The sequence below is a fragment of the Lycium barbarum genome, chromosome 1 (genome assembly GCF_019175385.1).
Source record: "Lycium barbarum isolate Lr01 chromosome 1, ASM1917538v2, whole genome shotgun sequence".
NCBI classification, from domain to species: domain Eukaryota; kingdom Viridiplantae; phylum Streptophyta; class Magnoliopsida; order Solanales; family Solanaceae; genus Lycium; species Lycium barbarum.
Genome location: NC_083337.1, coordinates 129,633,698 through 129,652,800, shown reverse-complemented (window position 1 = coordinate 129,652,800; position 19,103 = coordinate 129,633,698). Strand labels below are relative to the sequence as shown.

Sequence of the window (19,103 nt, the reverse complement as noted above, 5' to 3'; positions counted from 1 at the left end):
TTTTTAGTGCTAGTTATCCAGTTACAGAAGCGACCCCATAGGCTTTCGCTTTCGCGTCTCTCTAAAATTGCAGTCATGGTAAAATCTTAGTTTATTTAATCATCAGGGACTCCCAAGCACACGAGTTTTCTACAAATAAAAATAGAAAATTGAAGGATTGTTATTCAACAGTATAATATGACTTATATACTCGTGTCAACCAAGGTGTATGTGGATCTATTTAAATTTTTAATAAAGTTGATTGGAAAAATACGGACTTCTCTACAGAGAATTAGAATTTCGATACGATAGTGGGTTGCCCAGGATTCGAACACGGAACTAGTCGGATGGCGTAAATAAGTTCCTTGTTAAAGAAAATAAATGTTAATCATAAATTAAATAAACAAGTAAAGATCCCTCCCCAAGCCGTGCTTGCACTTTTCATTGCACACGGCTTTCCCTATGTATACATCAGTTCATTTCTGATAGAAATTAGAAAGACTTTAAAAAGATTAATACGCAGTTGATTTACCCCTTATTATTATTACAATCAACATTTCAGAATAGTGAAATTTTTTTATCTCTTCATCATTTAGAAAATCTTAGAAAATCTAACAATGAATCATTGATAATTCGCCAGATCATTGATATAAAAAATATCCAAATACCAAATCCAACTTCTATATACTCCCCACAAACTAGAATAAACTCGCGGGAAGGTCAAAGAAAGAACTTGTTCTTCTGAAGTTAAGAATTCTTCCAATAATTCTGAGCCCGGTCTTTTAAAAAAAGTGCATACAGTATTTTTGGGTTTTTCCGAGCTAAAGTTCTAGAACAAGAAAGTCGAAGTTTATACTTTATTCGATATAATTTTTTTTTTTTGGAAGGTCCGCTATAATAATGAAAAAGATTTCTACATATACGCCCAAATCAGTCAATAATATCAGAATCTGATAAATCGGACCAAACTGGTTTACTAATGGGATGCCCTAAATACGGTACAAAAGTTTTCTTTAGCTAATGATCCAATCAAAGGAATAATTGGAACAAGGTTATTGAACTTCTTAATTGCATTATTGATTAGAAATGAATTTTCTAACATTTGACTACATACCATTGAAGAATTTAGTCGCACACTTGAAAGATAGCGCATATAGTCACGGGAATGGTTGGATAATTGGTTTATATGGATCCTTCCTGTGTGAAAGCACAGAGAAAAATGACATTGCCAAAAATTGACAAGGTAAAATTTCCATTTATTAATCAAAAGAAATGTCCCTTTTGAAGCCAGAATTAATTTTTCTTGATACCTAACATAATGTATGAAAGGATCCTTGAATAACCATAGGGTAACCTAAAAATACGTGGCAAGGACTTCTACAAGAGGTTCTATTTTTCCATAAAAATAGATTCGCTCAAGAAGGGCTCCAAAAGATGTTGATCGTAAATGAGAAGATTGGTTCCATAGAAAGACGAAAGTGGATTCGCATTCATATACATAAGAATTATATAAGAAGAAGAAGAATCTTTGATTTTTTTTTTTTTGAAAAAGAGTAACCGGGCTTCTTTGAAGTAATAAGACTATTCAAATTCCAATATTCGTGGAGAAAGAATCATAATAAATGTAAAGAAGAGGCATATTTTATCCAATAGCGAAGAGTTTGAACCAAGATTTCCAGATGAATGGAGTAGGGTATTAGTATATCTAATACATAATTTAGATGTGAAAAAATGTCCTCTAAAAAAGGAAATGTTGAATGAATTGATCGTAAATTATGAGATTTGAAAATATTTTTGCCTTCGAAAGAAGATAAAGAAGATATTAATCGTAGAGAAAATGGAATTTCCACAATAAATGCAAAACCCTCTGATATCATTTGAAAATACAAACTCTTGTTTCACCCCAAAAATGGATTTTTGTTAGAATCATTAGTAGAAATAAGAAAATGATTCTGTTGATACATTCGAGTAATTAAATGTTTCACAATTAGGAAACTAAATTTATTGTTATAACCTAGATTTTCCAACAAAATCGACCTATTTCTATTTAACCATGATCATGAGCAAGTGCATAAACATACTCCTGATAGATACGTGGATATAGGAAGTTGTGTTGTTGCGAGCTATCTAGCTGTAAATACCTTTGGATTTCGTCCATTTGAAATCTGATTTGAACCAAGATGGAAGATTTTGAGGGTTATCAAATGACACATAGTGCGATACAGTTAAAACAAAGTATTATAGTAAGAATAGAATAGATACCTTGGATACAGGTAAACTTCTCAATGGATTCTCTGTCATCTTTTTTTTTTTTCATTTCATTTAATTGGTCTATGTTATAGTGTTATGGGATAATAAGATGGTCAGAAATCCTTTATGTTTTCAAACTTAATCGCTCTTTTGACTTCGGAAAAAAATTTCTTTATCAATATACTGTTTCTTCTACACACATATCTCCATAATAGAAAATGGTAATTGTTAGGATTCATTAAAAAAATAGATAATCCACTCATGGGACAAGAAACCCTTCCTGCATCAAGCACTAATAAATTTTTAACGTGTAATTAGATCGGGAATCATTCAAATTAAGAACAAAAGCTCGTTGATTTTTCTTTCCCTATAATTTAATTGAAGCAGCAGCCCTATCCATTTATTCATTCTACCCAACTTTATTTTGCTCCGTTCCAAGAATTCTAAAATGGTTTTATACCCATCTAGGAACAACGAAATTTTTTCAGAACGTTTTGTTGATACGACATGCTATTTTTACCATTCATTCCCTTTCAGGATCAGTCGTGGTCTTCCAAACTTTACTGAGAGTATGGATGAATCCCTCACTTCATCCATATGTGTAAAAGACACTAACCGCACTTAAAAGCTGAATACTCTACCGTTGAGTTAGCAACCCGAAGTAAATATCGAAAAAATTATGTAGATCCAATCCGAAGAAAAAGAAATAAAGAGATTAGACATGACAACCAAAAAGCATTGAAAGAAGAAATCTAAAAAAATACATTCACACTTTCTAATTAATTTAAAACATAAAATAAAACTAAATAGATCCACTTCATTTATCACAATAAGTTATATTTATTCGATACACTGTTGTCAATATAAATATTGAATAATGGAAAAAAAAGAAATTTCAATTGAAAACAATAAAAAATATTTTTTAAAAAAGGACTTGTGTTGGATTGGCACTACAAATCTAATCAAAATAAAATAGATACAAAAAAGTATAGATGGGGGAATAAATAAAGACTAAGTGGAAAACAAAACTACAATTTACTTATATTTATTGAATCCATAATGGATTCAATCAAGTTAAGTTACATAAGCAAACTTGATTTCTTTCTTCGTTTTAAACCACCCAATTGAAGGAAATACCCCTATTTTAGATTTAGAAGATCAATAAAATAAGAGGTTTTGTCGTTATAGAACACGGAATTCAATGGAAGTAATGAGAAATAAATACAAATAGAAAAGGAAAGGGAGGAAATACAAAAAAATAGAAGAGAAAATTCATACAAAGTTATATACAATTCACTACCCCCTTTCTTGTATTTCCTTAATTTATTTCCTTAATTGAATTTCGGTTGATTAGGATGAAGTTCCTTAAAAACTTCCGCCTTCTTTAAAATATCCTGAACAGTTCCTGTAGGTTGAGCCCCTTTTTCAAGGAAATATAAAATAGCAGGAACATTTAAATAAGTTTGATTCTTTATCGGATCATAAAAACCCACTTTACGAAGATCTTTTCCTTCTCTTCGGGATGGAACATCAATTGCAACAGTTCGATAAATGGCTCATTGGGATAGATGTAGATGAACAACACCCCCCTAGAAATGTATAGGAAGCTTTCTCCTCATACGGCTCGAGAAAAATGATTGATTCGAGGTTTTGTCTCTGTATGGAATTCTATCTAAGAAATGACAACTGGGTCCACAAAATGATCAAATCAATAAAAGATGTTAGTCATTTTTTTCTTCCTTCTTCCTGAAAATGAAAAAGAAACCATTCATAGTCTCATAACTCGAGTTGGATATATTTCGAACAGTTCAAAGAAAAATTTGTCGGCAATTTCATTTATTGAGCGGTCTTTCCTCCTTTTTTGTTTGTCTCGTTTAAAATCGATTTGGATTCTTCAGTCAGATCCAGTTATTAAGACAATTAAAAAGGTGTTTCCTTGTGTTGGGATCCTTTATCTTTCTTTTATGTTTAATCATTGGGTTTAGACATTACTTCAGTGCTTTTTAATCCTTTCAAAATGGCAACAAAATACCCTTTTTGCGATTTCTATGAAAGAATCCTACAGACGATGGATTCCCGCGTGAAACACTTTGGATCAAAAAAGTTTGATCAATTCCAAGAAATTTTGGAATTGAAAACTTGCTCGATTTGGATTCTTTAGATTTCCATACCGAAGATATATTTACGAAGTTGTTTCAATTTTTTTATTGATTGACATTAACCCTAGACCCTTGCCCCGAGAAATAAATTAATACTTTCTACTCGAGCTCCATCATGGACTATTTACATTACCAATGACGTCGAGCTAAGAGCACCTTGATTCCTACATAAAATGGTGGATGTACAAATCCACAACGGATTGTGTCCTTCAAGTCGCACGTTGCTTTCTACCACATCATTTCAAACAAATTTTTACCATAACATTCCTCTAAGAACCGATATGGAATTGATTCAATTATGGAATCATGAATAGTCATTGGTTAGGCTGATGTATAAACACTATAATCTATAGTTTTTTCTATATCTATATACTATACATATAGGTGGATAAATATTTTTCTGAAGAAGTGTTAGTAAGACCCCATCAATAATATTAATTTGTCTAACATATATATATATATATATATATATATATATATATATATATATATATATATATATATATATATATATATATAATAATAATAATAAGTATAAATAATAATAAATAAGATGAATAAATGAGTTCTTTTTTACTCTGCATCTTCATGTGACTCAATAGGAGAGATTGACCTATTTCATACTTCTTCAAATAGCAAAGATTCAGCTTCTAAGGAATTATTAAAACGATTTATCTTTCGACATCATTATTTGAAGAAATTTTGATCATCTTAGGAAAAAAGACTTATCTTTTTTTTTTTAATTGAATCATCAATGATTTCAATGATTTAAAATAGATAAATACACCAAACAACAAATCCAATTTTTTTATGAGATGGATAAAAAAAAAAGATTAATGTAAGGTAAGATTTTAATTCTTATTATTATTATTTTCATCTGATTGATAAAATCCAAAGAATAGGGAGGTTTTCGTATCTATCAATTCGATCAAATAGACTGAGCAATTGTCACCATTTATAGATATTGAAATGAACGCCTTCCCATTACTGATTAACTTCTATCTACCCCATTCTATGGGACTGATGCAGCATAAATCAAAAGAAAAGAAGGAGGTGTCCTAGTATTTTTTATTTTTACGAAATGCGAGCTGTCTAGGTACAAAGCCAAACAAGTCTAGATTAAGTCAAATTCTTGCTCCTTAACCACATTCCAGCTAAGATTTCGATTTTAAATAGAATATTGTTAAAAAAACAATCTATATTCTCATAGAATATATATATATATATATATATATATATATATATATATATATATATATATATATATGTTCTGGGATGAAAAGATTCGAACCTCCGAATAACGGGATCAAAACCTGTTGCCTTACCACTTGGCCACACCCTATTTAGATTTCTATTCGATACTAATAAAGTATACTGCTGGTTTTGTTTGTTTGTCAACTCTAGTCCAAATATCTATAGAATAGATTAGATTGGTGCTAGGATTTTGCTATGTCTTCGGTATGTGTAGATATATAATTCAACTTAATTGATTGATCATTACATATAATTCAATTAAGATATTATATGAAAATATGATTTTTTTCGATTCTCCTTTGAGAAAAGGACGATTTTTGATTGGGTGAGTTCAAAGAAAAAGAAGGATGTTTTGTTTATCTTACTTACTTTCCTTTTCCTTATATCAATAACTCAATCAAAATGCAATTATCTCCAAGAACAAAAAGTCTGTTATGCTTAATACCTTTAGTTTGATCGGTATCTGTCTTAATTCGACCCTTTATTCGAGTAGTTTTTTCTTGGGAAAATTACCCGAGGCCTATGCTTTTTTGAATCCAATTGTAGATATCATGCCAGTCATACCTCTATTCGTTTTTCTCTTAGCCTTTGTTTGGCAAGCTCTTGTAAGTTTTCGATGAGATCCTTAATAATATCCTAGAAAATTCATGATTTATTCGAGAAAAAATTCTAAAATAAATAAAATAAGATAAGCTTTACCGCTTGAAACCTCGATTCAAACATTGAAATTCTTGGATAGTCACGAGAAATCCGGCTTAACTTATTTCCTTATTTTTTGACGCTTTCCTTTCTAGTGAAAGACCTTATTAGGTGTAACACCTCGTAAACTTGAACTAGGTGTGAATGTGTAAAAATCTAGTATTAAGATGATATTATATCTATATGAATCCATTCTTGATGAATTCGGGTGGAAGATGGCCGTTTTAAAGACAAACCAACTAGTGAAGTTCTTAAGGCCTCTTAAATTCGCCTAAGATTTGGTAGGTCTTTCTTCTGGGCAATTTTCATGAAATTGTGTTACGAATTTGGAAAAACTTCCTTCATGAAAGTTGTAGATCTTTGAAATATCTTTCCAACGGTATGTCGCCCAGCCCAAGAAAAGTTACGTACAAAATGTTATGCCCATTTTACTGAAGCCTGTCTTCGCTGGAAATTTGGCATGTGTTACGGTGAGACGTTACGGACCGTAACACGTGTTACGGGCCATAACATGAACCGTAACGTCTCAAAAATTTCCAGAAACTCTCTGGAAATTTCCACTAAGGGACGGTGCAAAGAACGGTCCGTAACACGAAGGACGGTCCGTCCTTCAGAGGCGTCCTTTAGCCCGTTTTCACCAGAAAAATATAAATAGGACACTTGTTTTGTTTATTCCTCCACTTCCTAAACAACCCTAAGGACGAAAATCATTCCCTCAAGTTTTCAAATCAAAGGTAAGGGCATCCTTAACTTTACTAATTCATTCTAACATCAAACCCATGATTCTTAACATGATGTTTGTGACCAAAACCTAGGGTTTGCAACATAATTCTTTCCGAAGTGATTCAAGCTAGGGTTTGGGTGTTCTTCATTAGAAAAGTGAATTATTAAACCTTGTTTAAAAAATTAAGGTATGTCTCTCCTTTAAAAACTTATTTTGAACACTACCAGAAAATGGGCCAATGGAAACCCAAACAAATGCGTTGCAATAGAAACGAAAACCGTTGCCACAGATCTATCGGGACGCATTATCATCGGTGACATCTGATCGCATGCCAATAGCTCTATAGCCACGGTTCTTGCGACGGTTAACATAACTGTTGCTATAGTTTCTCTATTGCGACGGTTAACATAATCGTTGCTATAGTTTCTCTATAGCAACGGTTAATTGGTCTATCTGTAGCAACATTATTTTGGTTAAATGGAACCGTTAAAAACCGTCCCCATAGACCTTTTATGCAATGACTGCTAAGGGTATGGCAACGCTTAATTAAGGTTAATAAAATCTTATGCAACAGTTTTTATTGGATTAGAGACAATCAATAAGTATCTACGGGAACAGTTTTCGGACATATAGGAACGGTTCACATGGCCTATTGCAACGGTTGGCACATTTTATTTGGGACTTTCTGCAACGGGTTTGGTAGACTATTGCAACGGTAAAAATAAAATTTACAACCCTGGTCAATCAATTATAATATACAATGAACTTTATATAATCAGAAAATGAAAGTTTTCAATCCAAATGGGCTGCAAGCTAGTAATATCCATAAAAGCAAAATGTTACAACCCAAATATGCATAATTAATTTTAATTTACATGCATTTCAAGAGAGTTTGCATAAGTTTTAAATTGTTTGATAGCAAAAGATCATTCCTAAAACATCTAGCAAAAGATCTAAATTGTTTGATAGCAAAAGATCATTCCTAAAACATCTAGCAAAAGAGATCATTCCCAAAAGATCTAGCAAAAGAGCAGCGACTCAGAAGTCTTCACTCCGATCATCATCACCTTCCATTTCTTCCTTTTTAACACCTACAAAAGAGGATAAATAATGCTGTTACCCTTCAAGCGTGCACACTCAATACACAGATAATATCTTATTAAAACTCCTATTTTATTTTTGAGAAACATTCAAATCTGTACACATCAACTTCATGGATGATATTCATTATGTTATATTTTGCAAATGTGTCAAAGTTTTCCTTGTAAGAACTATAACGGTTTTATGGCCTTTATAGAAGTGTATGTTTTGTTGTCAGTAATGTCTCAAAAACAAATGACTAGGAATAGAGAATTGTGCCAGCTGTTTCTACCTATCAGTTTCTTGTATGTATCATTTGACATCCCATTTCAGCTGTTGTCTAATACCATAAAACAATAGATCTGTCTTATAGTTTTGAAGTTCGTGTTTCCTGATAAAATTCTTGCTTCTTGTTTCTGCTTCCTTTTGAAGGTCGTTTCAACAATGGAAAGCATATTAAAGAAGAATCCCAAAAAAATGTGACACAATTTCAAAATCCACCCCAAAACGAATATATAATTAGAGAAGAGAAAGATCAGAAGCAGGTGCAATTTGCTGGTGAGACTAGCACTAAAGTGCAAGCCTTGGATGCTGTTGATGAGAAAGAATCAAGGGGTAACATGTAGGAAATCATGGTAAACAAAGTGGCTGCAGGTGAATATGTAGCTGCTGAAGATGTTAACTTGTATGCAGCTACTGAAGCTTCTAACTTGATCCAAAATACACATGATGCAGTACAAACAAATAAGAGAGAAAGGAATTTGGAGGATGGTGCTAAAGTGCTGCATAATGCTATGGTGCAGACTGAGGATCAAATGAGTCCAAGTACTGTTGTTCGGAAGAAGGTCCAGAGTTAATGTACAAAAGAAGCTGCAATCAGTTGCGGAGAATATATAAGGGCAGTACTAAACATATTGCTGGTGAAACCGGTACTATAGGGCAAGTCTTGGGTACTGATCGATGTTCACACACAGCAGCAAGTCTATGCTACTATGAGTGCTCCAGTTGCTCCATCTCATTTGAGGGGTGCTGAGGTAAAAGAATTTTAACAATCAAGATTGGTAAGTCCATCGATCAATACAGCATGTACCAGTAGAAGGGTTGATAGCACGAGAATAAAACGACAACGAAACATTACAAAACTTATTTCGTTGTTATATACTCCGTATATATAAAGTTGATGAGAAAACAAAACTGCTAGGAATGCAAGCAGCAAACAAGACACTGGAAAATAATGTGACTCCAAGAGATAATACTCATAAGCTGCACCAGTTTACAGCATAAAAATCTGCAACTCACAAACAGCAGTACAATGCACTAGCAGATACCAGATCGAATAGTTCGAAGTGGGGAAAAATCACTTGAAAGTTATGAACATTTGACCTCAAGTGCTAGTGTACACAAGCCTAGCAAAACTGATCCTAAGTCTGCTGGAAATAAGCAGAATCAACTGGTAAATGCTCAGGTAAAAAACTATTTCGTAAAAAACTAGTAAACAACATTCTTCATCTAATATGTAAAACACCAGCTCACTGTTCTTTCCAACCAATCCAGATAGATCAAGAAGTAGGAAGCAATTAAACACCAGCATTACATATTTCGTTCATTCCTTACAAACAACCAGCCAGTATAAGATTTCATCAATTCTTAGGCAAGAAAAAAAATCAACAGAGAGATTAAGAAAATTATCAAATAGATCACATGTACGAATCAAGATTACTCAGTTGCTTGAGACTGAGAACAAGAAGAAAAGAAATGTCTTTAACAGAGAGAACAGTGGAAGAAGAAGAAGAATTACTGACCTTGGTTGTTACTACTAGCAGCTTCTCCTCGCGAACGAAAATTGAATTTTAGCATGCTAGGATCAAGTACTAAGTCTGGGTTTAGACGCTGAAGTTGTGCGATGACGTTCATTGTAATACCTTGTTCCATCACTTCCGTTTGTGCATCGAATTTTTCCTGCATTTTTTGCATCCTCACTTCCATCTCCTCCATTTTTTGCTTCATCAGTTCATCATTACCATTTAAAGAGGGTCCAGAATCTCCAGCTTTCCCTTTCAAGACAGTTTTTGTAACCCCACGCCCATACAATCTTACATGGCCCGGATGATCAGGTTCCATAACTGCGGCAAATGCATCAACTCCATCTTCTCTTTCTTGAGTTTCTACTCTTTCCATTTCAGCCTACAAATCAGATTCAAGAGTAGAGAGTTCAAGTATATCAAACTAATCCAACATTTAAGAACAAACAAATGATCTCAATAAACTTTATATTAGAAATTTTCGTACTATTTTCCTAATCATATCTTCATATGAGTCCTTGTATACTCGACCAGGTTTCCTCTTTCTTGTAGTCACAAAGATGGCCTTATTCGTCACAGCATCGGGATCTTCCTTCTTTTTTTCCTAGTTAAATGAAAGTTGGCATAAAAATCTTCCTAAGTAAAGTCTGCAGGTTTATAGTAAATTAACAATAAAAGAAAACGCCAAACCTCGCGAATTACAACAAAACTTTTTTTGCCAACAGTATGCGGATACCTCAACTTTTTGCGATTCTCTCTGTTAGTGTTGGACATTTTCTGCAATAAATTAGTTAGTGAGATAATAGGAACCAAAAATATAAGCAATGAAGAGAATAAATCAGATGTAAATAAGGCACTAGCTTCAAGAAAAGAAAGTTACGTTGTCCTTAATTTATATATTACCTGAGATTTTTCAGAGTTCCAGTATACAAGGAGATCCATAAAATGAGATTGTGGAACATATCCGGGTCTATTTTCCATTCGAAGTTGGTCATTGGCATAGGGTATATAGTGTTTTTTCTTCAACCAATTCTTATACTTTCTCCAAGCAAATTGAATTGCTTTTAAAGCCCATGCTTGTGCAGTATCAGGAATGTTATATTTTTCCTACAACTTGGTGTTGTTAGGTTAATGCGAAAGATACTGAAAAATATCAACAAAAAATAGAAACATTGAGAACTTCAAACCTTGGTATATTTCCACATATCTTTATGTGTTTTCAGTTTCCTCCAATTTGATACGTTAACAGGACAAAAGGTCGAATTCCTTGCCAATGTTTCAAGGAAGCTACCTAACTCTGCTACGATCGCTTGAGTAGGACCAACAGGTTGGTTGTGCTTATTTAGCACGATCAATTTACGCTCACTTCGTCCATGGACATTTTGAATTTGTGTTCTACTTCTTTTTTTTTTCATGGAAGCAGGACCTACAATAATCACAACACAGAGATTACCAAATTACTAATTAATGTTAGTAGAATCAATGACAATCTGTAGATTCTTACCTTGTTCCTCAGATTCTTGATTTGCTTCTTGGGGTGTAGAATCTTGTGATGTTTGTTGCACTTGCTCCTGTACTGCTTGTGCTGTAGAAGGGGTAGGATGTCGTGACTCTTGCTGCACTTGTTCTAGTACTGTTTGTGCTGCAGAAGCGGTTGAATGCCTTGGTACTTGTTGTACTTGTTCTACAAGAGAGGTAGAATGAATTGTCTCTTGCTGCACTTGAGTTTGCACTTGGGATCTTAACCTTGGAAGCTGTTTTTCCCTATTTGAGCAATCAGCTGCTTGAACATTTCTTTTTGTTCCCCTCAACGACATTTGGTTTGCCAACGAGGAAAGTGATCCAGCTGGAAGGAACATTGAGCCTTTTGCTCTTTTGTTTTTTCTTACAGCCCGATCTTTTTCATCCATGACTATTCAGAACTCTGTAAAGTTCAGAAAATTAAAATAAAAGGAAAGGTTAGCATAAGCATTAGTAGAAACAAAATAAAAGATGACCAACTCTAAAATTACAGACCTTTTAAATTTTGTATCAGGACCTTCACACCTTTTTCATATAACTTAAATCTCATCCTAAGATACATTTTGTTAAATATACAAATCTATTCATAAATTCAGTAAATTGAAGAAGATAAATGAAAGATGATTAAAAAGAGAGAACAAGAATAGTCATAAATAGTTTTCTAAAAGGGCATTTATCATTCATTGATAAAAAATAAAAATAAAATTAAAACAGCAAGTGCATAATTAAAGTTTGTTCAAGATTTTCACTTTAATCATCCTCTTCCATCCAATCCCAATCAGTATCATCAATGTCATCCTCCTCTTCTGATGATTCTCTAATTGTTTCTTCTAAATCTTGTGTATGAATTGGCACGTCAACAACATCAACAGGCATGTCTTCTCTTGACGTGCCATTGTCAACATCAGGTAATCTACTTAAGGAACCAATGACATCATTAGGTTCCCCCCAAAATGTGTCTCTGATATTGGGACAATTCTCTTCCTCTAAATCATGCAAATCTATCGGAACTTTATTCCTTGCATAGTAAACCTCTTTTTCAGCTGGATCCTCCACATAAAAAACCTGATGAACTTGCGATGCTAACACATAAGGGTCATTTGTACTGCATAATCTATTGAAGTATACCCGAGTTAAACCATATTCATCTACTTCATTATGAAACCAATCACATTTGAACAATACGACACTAAAATGACCATAATAATCAATCTCAATGATATCTTGAATAACTACATAATAGATGACTTCTCCATCAATGGGATTCTGGTCCCTAGCACTAGCAAAACTATCAGTTGTTGCTGATAAAGTCACTCCGCTATTTTGAGTCTTGCGGGGTGCATCTCGGGTTTTCGTATGAAATCGGTATCCATTAATAAAATATGCAGTATATCTTTTAGCCACCAAATTAGGCCCTTGAGCTAGCCCTCGTAAATAATCTGGCACTTCAACATTTTCAACTTTCTTTTCAAACCAGTTACTGAATTCTAGACTATGATTCCTTTCTCTTACCCAGGCATTTGATCTAGTATGATTACCCATCAAATTCTTATGCTCCCTGCAATCATGAAAATTAAAAATTAAATTACTACGCCTTTATAAATGAAGTTAAAATGCAAATAATGAAGTTTAAATGTAAATATTTGTTATATAATTTATCTTACTCAATTAACTTCTCCACTTGTTCATCTCCAGTATTGAACAGAGCATACCGATGTGCTTCATCTTTGGATTGTGAATCCATAAGAAAAGTGTTTCTCTTTTTCTTCTCTCTTCCTATTGGATGACCTATGTTAGGGAATATAGGTTACAAATTTTGAAGGCACTCGTCATCCTCAGTTTGGTACCTACTAAATCTTGTCTTCACGCCATCGTGTAGGTATCTCGAAAAAAAAGTCAAGCACTCTTCAGCCAAGAACCCCTCTGCTATTGATGCTTCTGCACAAGATCGATTGCGAACGAACCCCTTCAACTTACATAGGTGCCTCTCAATGGAATACATCCAACGAAGATGGGCCGGACCCCCAAACTTAATTTCATTCACTAAATGAATAGGTAAATGTAGCATTATATCAAAAAATGTTGGATGAAAAATCTTTTCAAGGTCACATATTATTTCAACAATTTCAGAATGCATTTTTTCAAGATCTCTTGGCCTTATAACCTTACTACATATGGCTCTAAAGAAATTACCCAATCTAATCAAGGTCAGCGAAACATTCTTGGGCAAAGCTTTTCTAACAGCAACTTGGAGAAGGTAATGCATTATAAAATGAGCATCATGGCTCTTGTACCCTGATATTTTCATCTCCTTCACTTGCACACGATGTGATATATTCGACGCACACCCTTTTGGTAATTTGGCATTTTTTATGACTGTGCAAAACAACCGTTTCTATTCTGGCTTCATGGAGAAACAAGCTCGAGCCAAACTTAAACTACCATTATCATCTTCTATTGGTTGTAGCTCCTTCCGTATCCACATTTCTTGTAAGTCATAGCGAGAATTTACATGATCCTTTGACTTTCCATCTATATCCAATAAAGTCCCAAGCAAACTATCACATATATTCTTCTCTATGTGCATCACATCAAGATTGTGCCTCAATTTATTATATGCCCAATATGGCAATTCATAAAAAATGGACCTTTTTTTCCAGGGACCCTTATTATCCCGAGGCCTTTTTGTTTCCCTTTCCATACACATTGTTGAATTCACGCAGCTCTTCAAATACCTATACACCCGACAAAGGAGTTGGTGCAGGTCTATGCTCCTCCTGACCATTAAATGATTTCTTATCTTTTCTTAATAGATGATCGCGAGGAAAAAATCTCCTATGACCCATGTAACACATCTTACGATTATGCTTGAGATATTGAGAGCATGTGTCATAATTACAAGTGGGGCATGCCAATTTCCCTTTGGTGCTCCATCCAGAAACCATTGCTAATGCTGGAAAATCACTAACTGTCTACAATAAGGCTACACACATTCGGAATGTTTGGTTGGTTTCAGCATCATAAGTTTCTATCCCAACTTCCCATAATTCCTTTAATTCTGCAATTAATGGTTGTAGGTACACATCTATATCATTTCCCGGAGATGAAGGACCCGGAATGATCATTGACAACATGATATATTCCGACTTCATGCAAATCCACGGTGATAAATTATAGTTCATTAACATAACAGGCCACGTGCTATGAGAAATACTCATGGTTCGAAATGGGTTGAAACCATCAGTTGAAAGACCCAACCTGACATTACGAGGATCTCTAGAAAAGTCTGGGTGCAAAGAGTCGAAATCCTTCCAAGCTTCTCCATCAGCAGGATTCCTTATATTCCCGTCATTGGGTCGTTCATTAGCATACCACCTCATTGCAACAGATGTTTCAGGACACATAAACATCCTTTGAAGCCTAGGCTTTAAGGGAAAGTACCTTAAAACCTTTGCAGGGATTTTAGATTTGGCATTAGTCAAGGCATTACCAACACTATTCCATCTAGAAGACCGACAAACAGAGCAATTTTCTGCTTTCTCATTGTCTTTCCAAAATAGCATGCAATCATTAGGGCATGCATGTATTTTTTCGTAATGAAGACCCAAATCTTTTATCATGTTTCTAGCCTTGTTGAATGACTCTGGTAGCTGGGCAAAGGGAAATGCCTCCTTCAGGAATGATAAAATGTCTGAAAATGCTACATTACTCAACCCATGGAAGGTTTTAAGCAAGTACAACCGAATGGTGAAACTTAATTTAGTGAAAGTTTCACACCCCGGATATAACTCTTGTTTCCCTTCCTCCAATAATTTAAAAAAATTCTTTGCATCTTCAGATAATAGTCCCTCTCTCCCTACTTCTTCATGTGCCGACTCACCCTCCACATTTCTAAATGTACCATGAAGCAGTCCATCAATGTCGTCACGCAAGTTAGAATCTTCATCATCATTGATTGGATCAGGTGCATTTCTCGAGTAAAACCCTTCTCCATGGAAAACCCATTTAGTGTAATTATCAACAAACCCCTCAACAACCAAGTGTTCTTCCACGACATTTCTACAATGCCAGTAGCGATTAACACATTTTTTGCAAGGGCATAATATTTCATCTCCTTGAGAAGCTCGTTCAAATGCCTTATCAAGAAAATTGTTCACTTCACGACTATACTCCTCCGTCCATCTTAGGCAATTCATCCAACTTTTATCTCCATTGTCCATTAAAATCCTATATAAGATAAGAAAAACACAAAATTTAGAAGTCCTGATAGCCAAGAAATAGAAGAAGAACAACATGTTAAGATAATTGTTACGGACCTTCAACTACTAACCACAAAACTCTTACTCATTCAATAAAATTGCATCTCAAAAGGAAAAGGAGATGCTATTTTAATTTGTAGCAAAAGATAAGAAATCAAAGACTAAAAGAGCATACACGGAGGACCCAAAACAGATAGTTACCATCATACTTTGTAGGCTGAAATTTTGAACTATTAGTTTCAATCCATTCAACATAAATAACTTGTTCAAAAAAATTTCACAATGGAGATGCCAAAACAAGCCTCTTGGATGATTAGGAAGATTATTAATATGAGGAAACACTAGCAGGTACTGAATCAGAATAACAGTTTCATACAAAGAGGGGTCTTTCACATAAGTAGTGCTTACAAGATCTTGAGAGGTGTTGTACCCAATGTCCCCTAAAGGAAGTTGATCTGCCAGAATGTAGCTGAACCTAAACATGTATTTATGTTATGGCTTTGTCTTCACAGTACACTTAGAACCAAAGACATTTTACTTACATGGGGAATGACTGTGGATGCCATGTGTGTATTCTGCCAAGCTGTGCCAGAAACTAAAGCACATCTATTTTTTGGTTGTAAGTATACTTACAAAATCTGGAGAAGCATGTTGGAGTGGCAAAAGTGGCCAGGAGAATCACAAGATTGGGATATAATGTGGAAATGGGGTAATGCAGCAAGCTAGGGGCAAACATCCTAGAGGGACTATCTTGAAGGCTAGTTTTGCAGCAGTAGTACATGGTATTTGGATTGAAAGGACCTTGAGGATTTTTCAGCACAAAGCTACACCAGAGAATCAACTGCTTCACCAACTGAAGCTTGCTATTTGTACTAGAGTTAGAGCTAGTAGTAGGCTGTTCGAATACATTAGCTAGTAATCTGTAGGTTCATTTGTATTGTTTGGTTTTTTCCTAGGTGTTGTTGTTTCTAGGTGTAGAGGAAGTAACTGAGAAGGGATTGAGGTGGCTAAGCTCTCCCCTGGTATGTCATTCTCACTTTTGTGATTTAATAAAGTTCACTTTTAATTGCTAACCAAAAAAAAATCTTTATTTTTTTCACCATACACTTGCATACTTTTGCTAATATGTAAATGTGGATTACTATAATTATATTTCTGTTTTTCAATTAACATAAACTATAAGAATCTCATAACTAAGTAACAAACCCCAAGGCTAAGCGAGAAGACAGTTACAATAAATTAAACTTCCAATGGTTCTAAAGTATTAGTATTCTTTCAAATCAATAAGCAATAAAGAAGCTTCATTAATAACCATCACTTAGATGGAACTGCACATCAGTACAATGAAGTTCCTAAAACAACATCGGAATATATATACACACACACACTATATTAGCTGACAGAAGAAACAACATCCCTAAAGTCGTGTGAAGACTATGTACAAAAAATGGAAACAGATACTTGATACGCTCAAATTACACCTATTAATGGTATAACGCGGACGTTGTCAAATATAGTAACCCAACAAGGTTGGGGTTGAATCCCACAGAGAACAATATGTAGGCGATTTAAGCAGATTAGGAATTATCACTAACAATAGCTATGCCCGAACGCATCAATGGTGGTTTTTTATAAGGTTTTGATAAAATATGGAAATATAAATTCTAATCTAGAAAGCAAGTAAATTGATCAATGGCAACAAGAATGGAAGAAAGGAAACTACTTCTCAAGTAACGATCCAATCTATTTCACGAATTATAAATAATAGCAAGTTTATGTTATTTAGCCTCGGATAATGACTCTAAATTGACTTCTTCCGAAGATTAACTAGACTACCCAATTGAAGATCCCTCAAGCAATTAGGAGCATTAAGAACACCCGAATATGGCTACAAGTGGTATTGCCTATTCCTAGGTCAATTTCCATTAGATGAGGGTTAACGCCCCAAATTCATGTTAATTATTCTATCCCAACTCTGTTCTTCCTCTTCCGAGTTTCAAACAAAGTAAATGGGCGAGTTCAAAGGTTAGCTAATCCATTGAAAACATTCAAGAACAAGAATAATTAAAATAGCAAGAACTTACTTGATTAAGAATAATACATAGGAATAAATAAGCACAACAAGAGTGTCAATCTTAATTGTCACCAAGAGATTTCCATCAACAAGGATTAAAAAGAAGAGAGAACATTTTTGTAGGAACCCTAGCCTCCAAGTTGTGAAAGCTGCCAAAGATATCTGATGTTTTGCCCTAATTTTGTATTTATATGAACTGGAATGGAAGAAATCGTCAAATCTCAAGTTCTGGTCGAAAATTGCCGAAAATCCTTCAACGCGATCGCGCCATGTGTCTGCGCGATCGCGTGGATGACGTCATCTCCACTCGCTACCTTCAGCGCGATCGCGTGAACATTTAGCGCGATTGCGTGGACTTAATATCGCGCGTGTGCGCGATCGTGTGGACTTGCAGCGCGAACGCGTATAGTTAATATTGCGCGTGGGCGCGATCGCGTGGGATACCTGCGCGAACGCGCAGAGTATTTTTCCACGAATTTTTCCAGAACCTCCAATTATTTCCAGTGATCAACGTTTTGTGCTCTGTTTTGCTTGTTTTCCACACTTAGGCTCTAGGGACCTCGTATTACCTAAAAAATGATAAAAACTACGTAAAATGACATAGACTTGCTTAAAAACAAGTAAAACTTGTAGTTAAAAAGCATCGATTGTGGCGTAAAATCACGCCACATCAACACCCCCAACTTAAAGTATTTGCTTGTCCTCAAGCAAGCCATACAAAACCATGACTCAATCTAACACCTAGATATTATAGAATAACAATGTCTACATTGGTTTTGACTCTGAACTACCGGCATGCATGTTTTCCTTTAAACGACCACCCCAACTTCCTACTTTAAAGCAATATGCACAACTCAAGAACACTACGACTAACAATGAAGCTTCAATGAATGACATTACATTATCGAACATATTATGGTGCACACAAACGCTACTTTAAGCGGTCACTTTATTTTGTTCAATTCTCATCCTTATGCCCTCACATAGACCAACGAATGTCCCAACACACATATATACGACAAGAATGGGACGAAGACGAAAGAGAAGAGAAAAACACTCACACTCACAAAGAAATTCATATCTACACATGCAAATACCATAGGCTTGCCCATATTTTCTATGTTCTCATCCTAGGCTCGTTCGGTTGTGATCACATTAGGACTTGTTTCGGCTTGTAATGTAGGTTTAGGGACGGGTCGGATACTTTTTGGATATTAGTTACTCACCCTCCTTGAACACTACAACATCTTGTCACCTTAATTCGCCTCTTTTCTTTTCACCCCTTTATTTTCTTTCAGTTTT

The 19,103-nt window shown here is 34.6% G+C and overlaps 2 protein-coding genes and 1 pseudogene across 2 annotated transcripts; all 3 read right to left on the bottom strand.

The window, feature by feature from the left end:
• Nucleotides 1-1,368: 1,368 nt before the first annotated feature.
• LOC132614097 (maturase K-like) lies at nucleotides 1,369-2,192 on the bottom strand (annotated as a pseudogene).
• A 7,673-nt stretch (nucleotides 2,193-9,865) lies between these two features.
• On the bottom strand, nucleotides 9,866-11,857 carry LOC132614088 (uncharacterized). Its single transcript, XM_060328449.1, has 7 exons — nucleotides 11,452-11,857; nucleotides 11,135-11,373; nucleotides 10,851-11,054; nucleotides 10,638-10,724; nucleotides 10,474-10,551; nucleotides 9,948-10,329; nucleotides 9,866-9,879 (listed from the first exon to the last, which is right to left on the bottom strand). Exons 1-7 carry the CDS (start codon nucleotides 11,855-11,857, stop codon nucleotides 9,866-9,868), a joined length of 1,410 nt encoding a protein of 469 aa, XP_060184432.1.
• A 2,583-nt stretch (nucleotides 11,858-14,440) lies between these two features.
• LOC132614081 (uncharacterized) lies at nucleotides 14,441-15,688 on the bottom strand. Its single transcript, XM_060328443.1, has one exon. It carries the CDS (start codon nucleotides 15,686-15,688, stop codon nucleotides 14,441-14,443), a length of 1,248 nt encoding a protein of 415 aa, XP_060184426.1.
• Between the last annotated feature and the right edge of the window lie 3,415 nt (nucleotides 15,689-19,103).

What these genes read in the sequence shown, in the direction of transcription:
- LOC132614088 (XM_060328449.1), bottom strand. Translation starts at nt 11,857, where the DNA reads ATGGATGAAAAAGATCGGGCTGTAAGAAAAAACAAAAGAGCAAAAGGC. An exon ending in GGAACTCTGAAAAATCTCAG is followed by an intron (nt 10,725 to 10,850) that starts GTAATATATAAA and finishes AATTTATTGCAG; the next exon opens with AAAATGTCCAACACTAACAG. An exon ending in GAAAGAGGAAACCTGGTCGA is followed by an intron (nt 10,330 to 10,473) that starts GTATACAAGGAC and finishes TCTGATTTGTAG; the next exon opens with GCTGAAATGGAAAGAGTAGA.
- LOC132614081 (XM_060328443.1), bottom strand. Translation starts at nt 15,688, where the DNA reads ATGGACAATGGAGATAAAAGTTGGATGAATTGCCTAAGATGGACGGAG.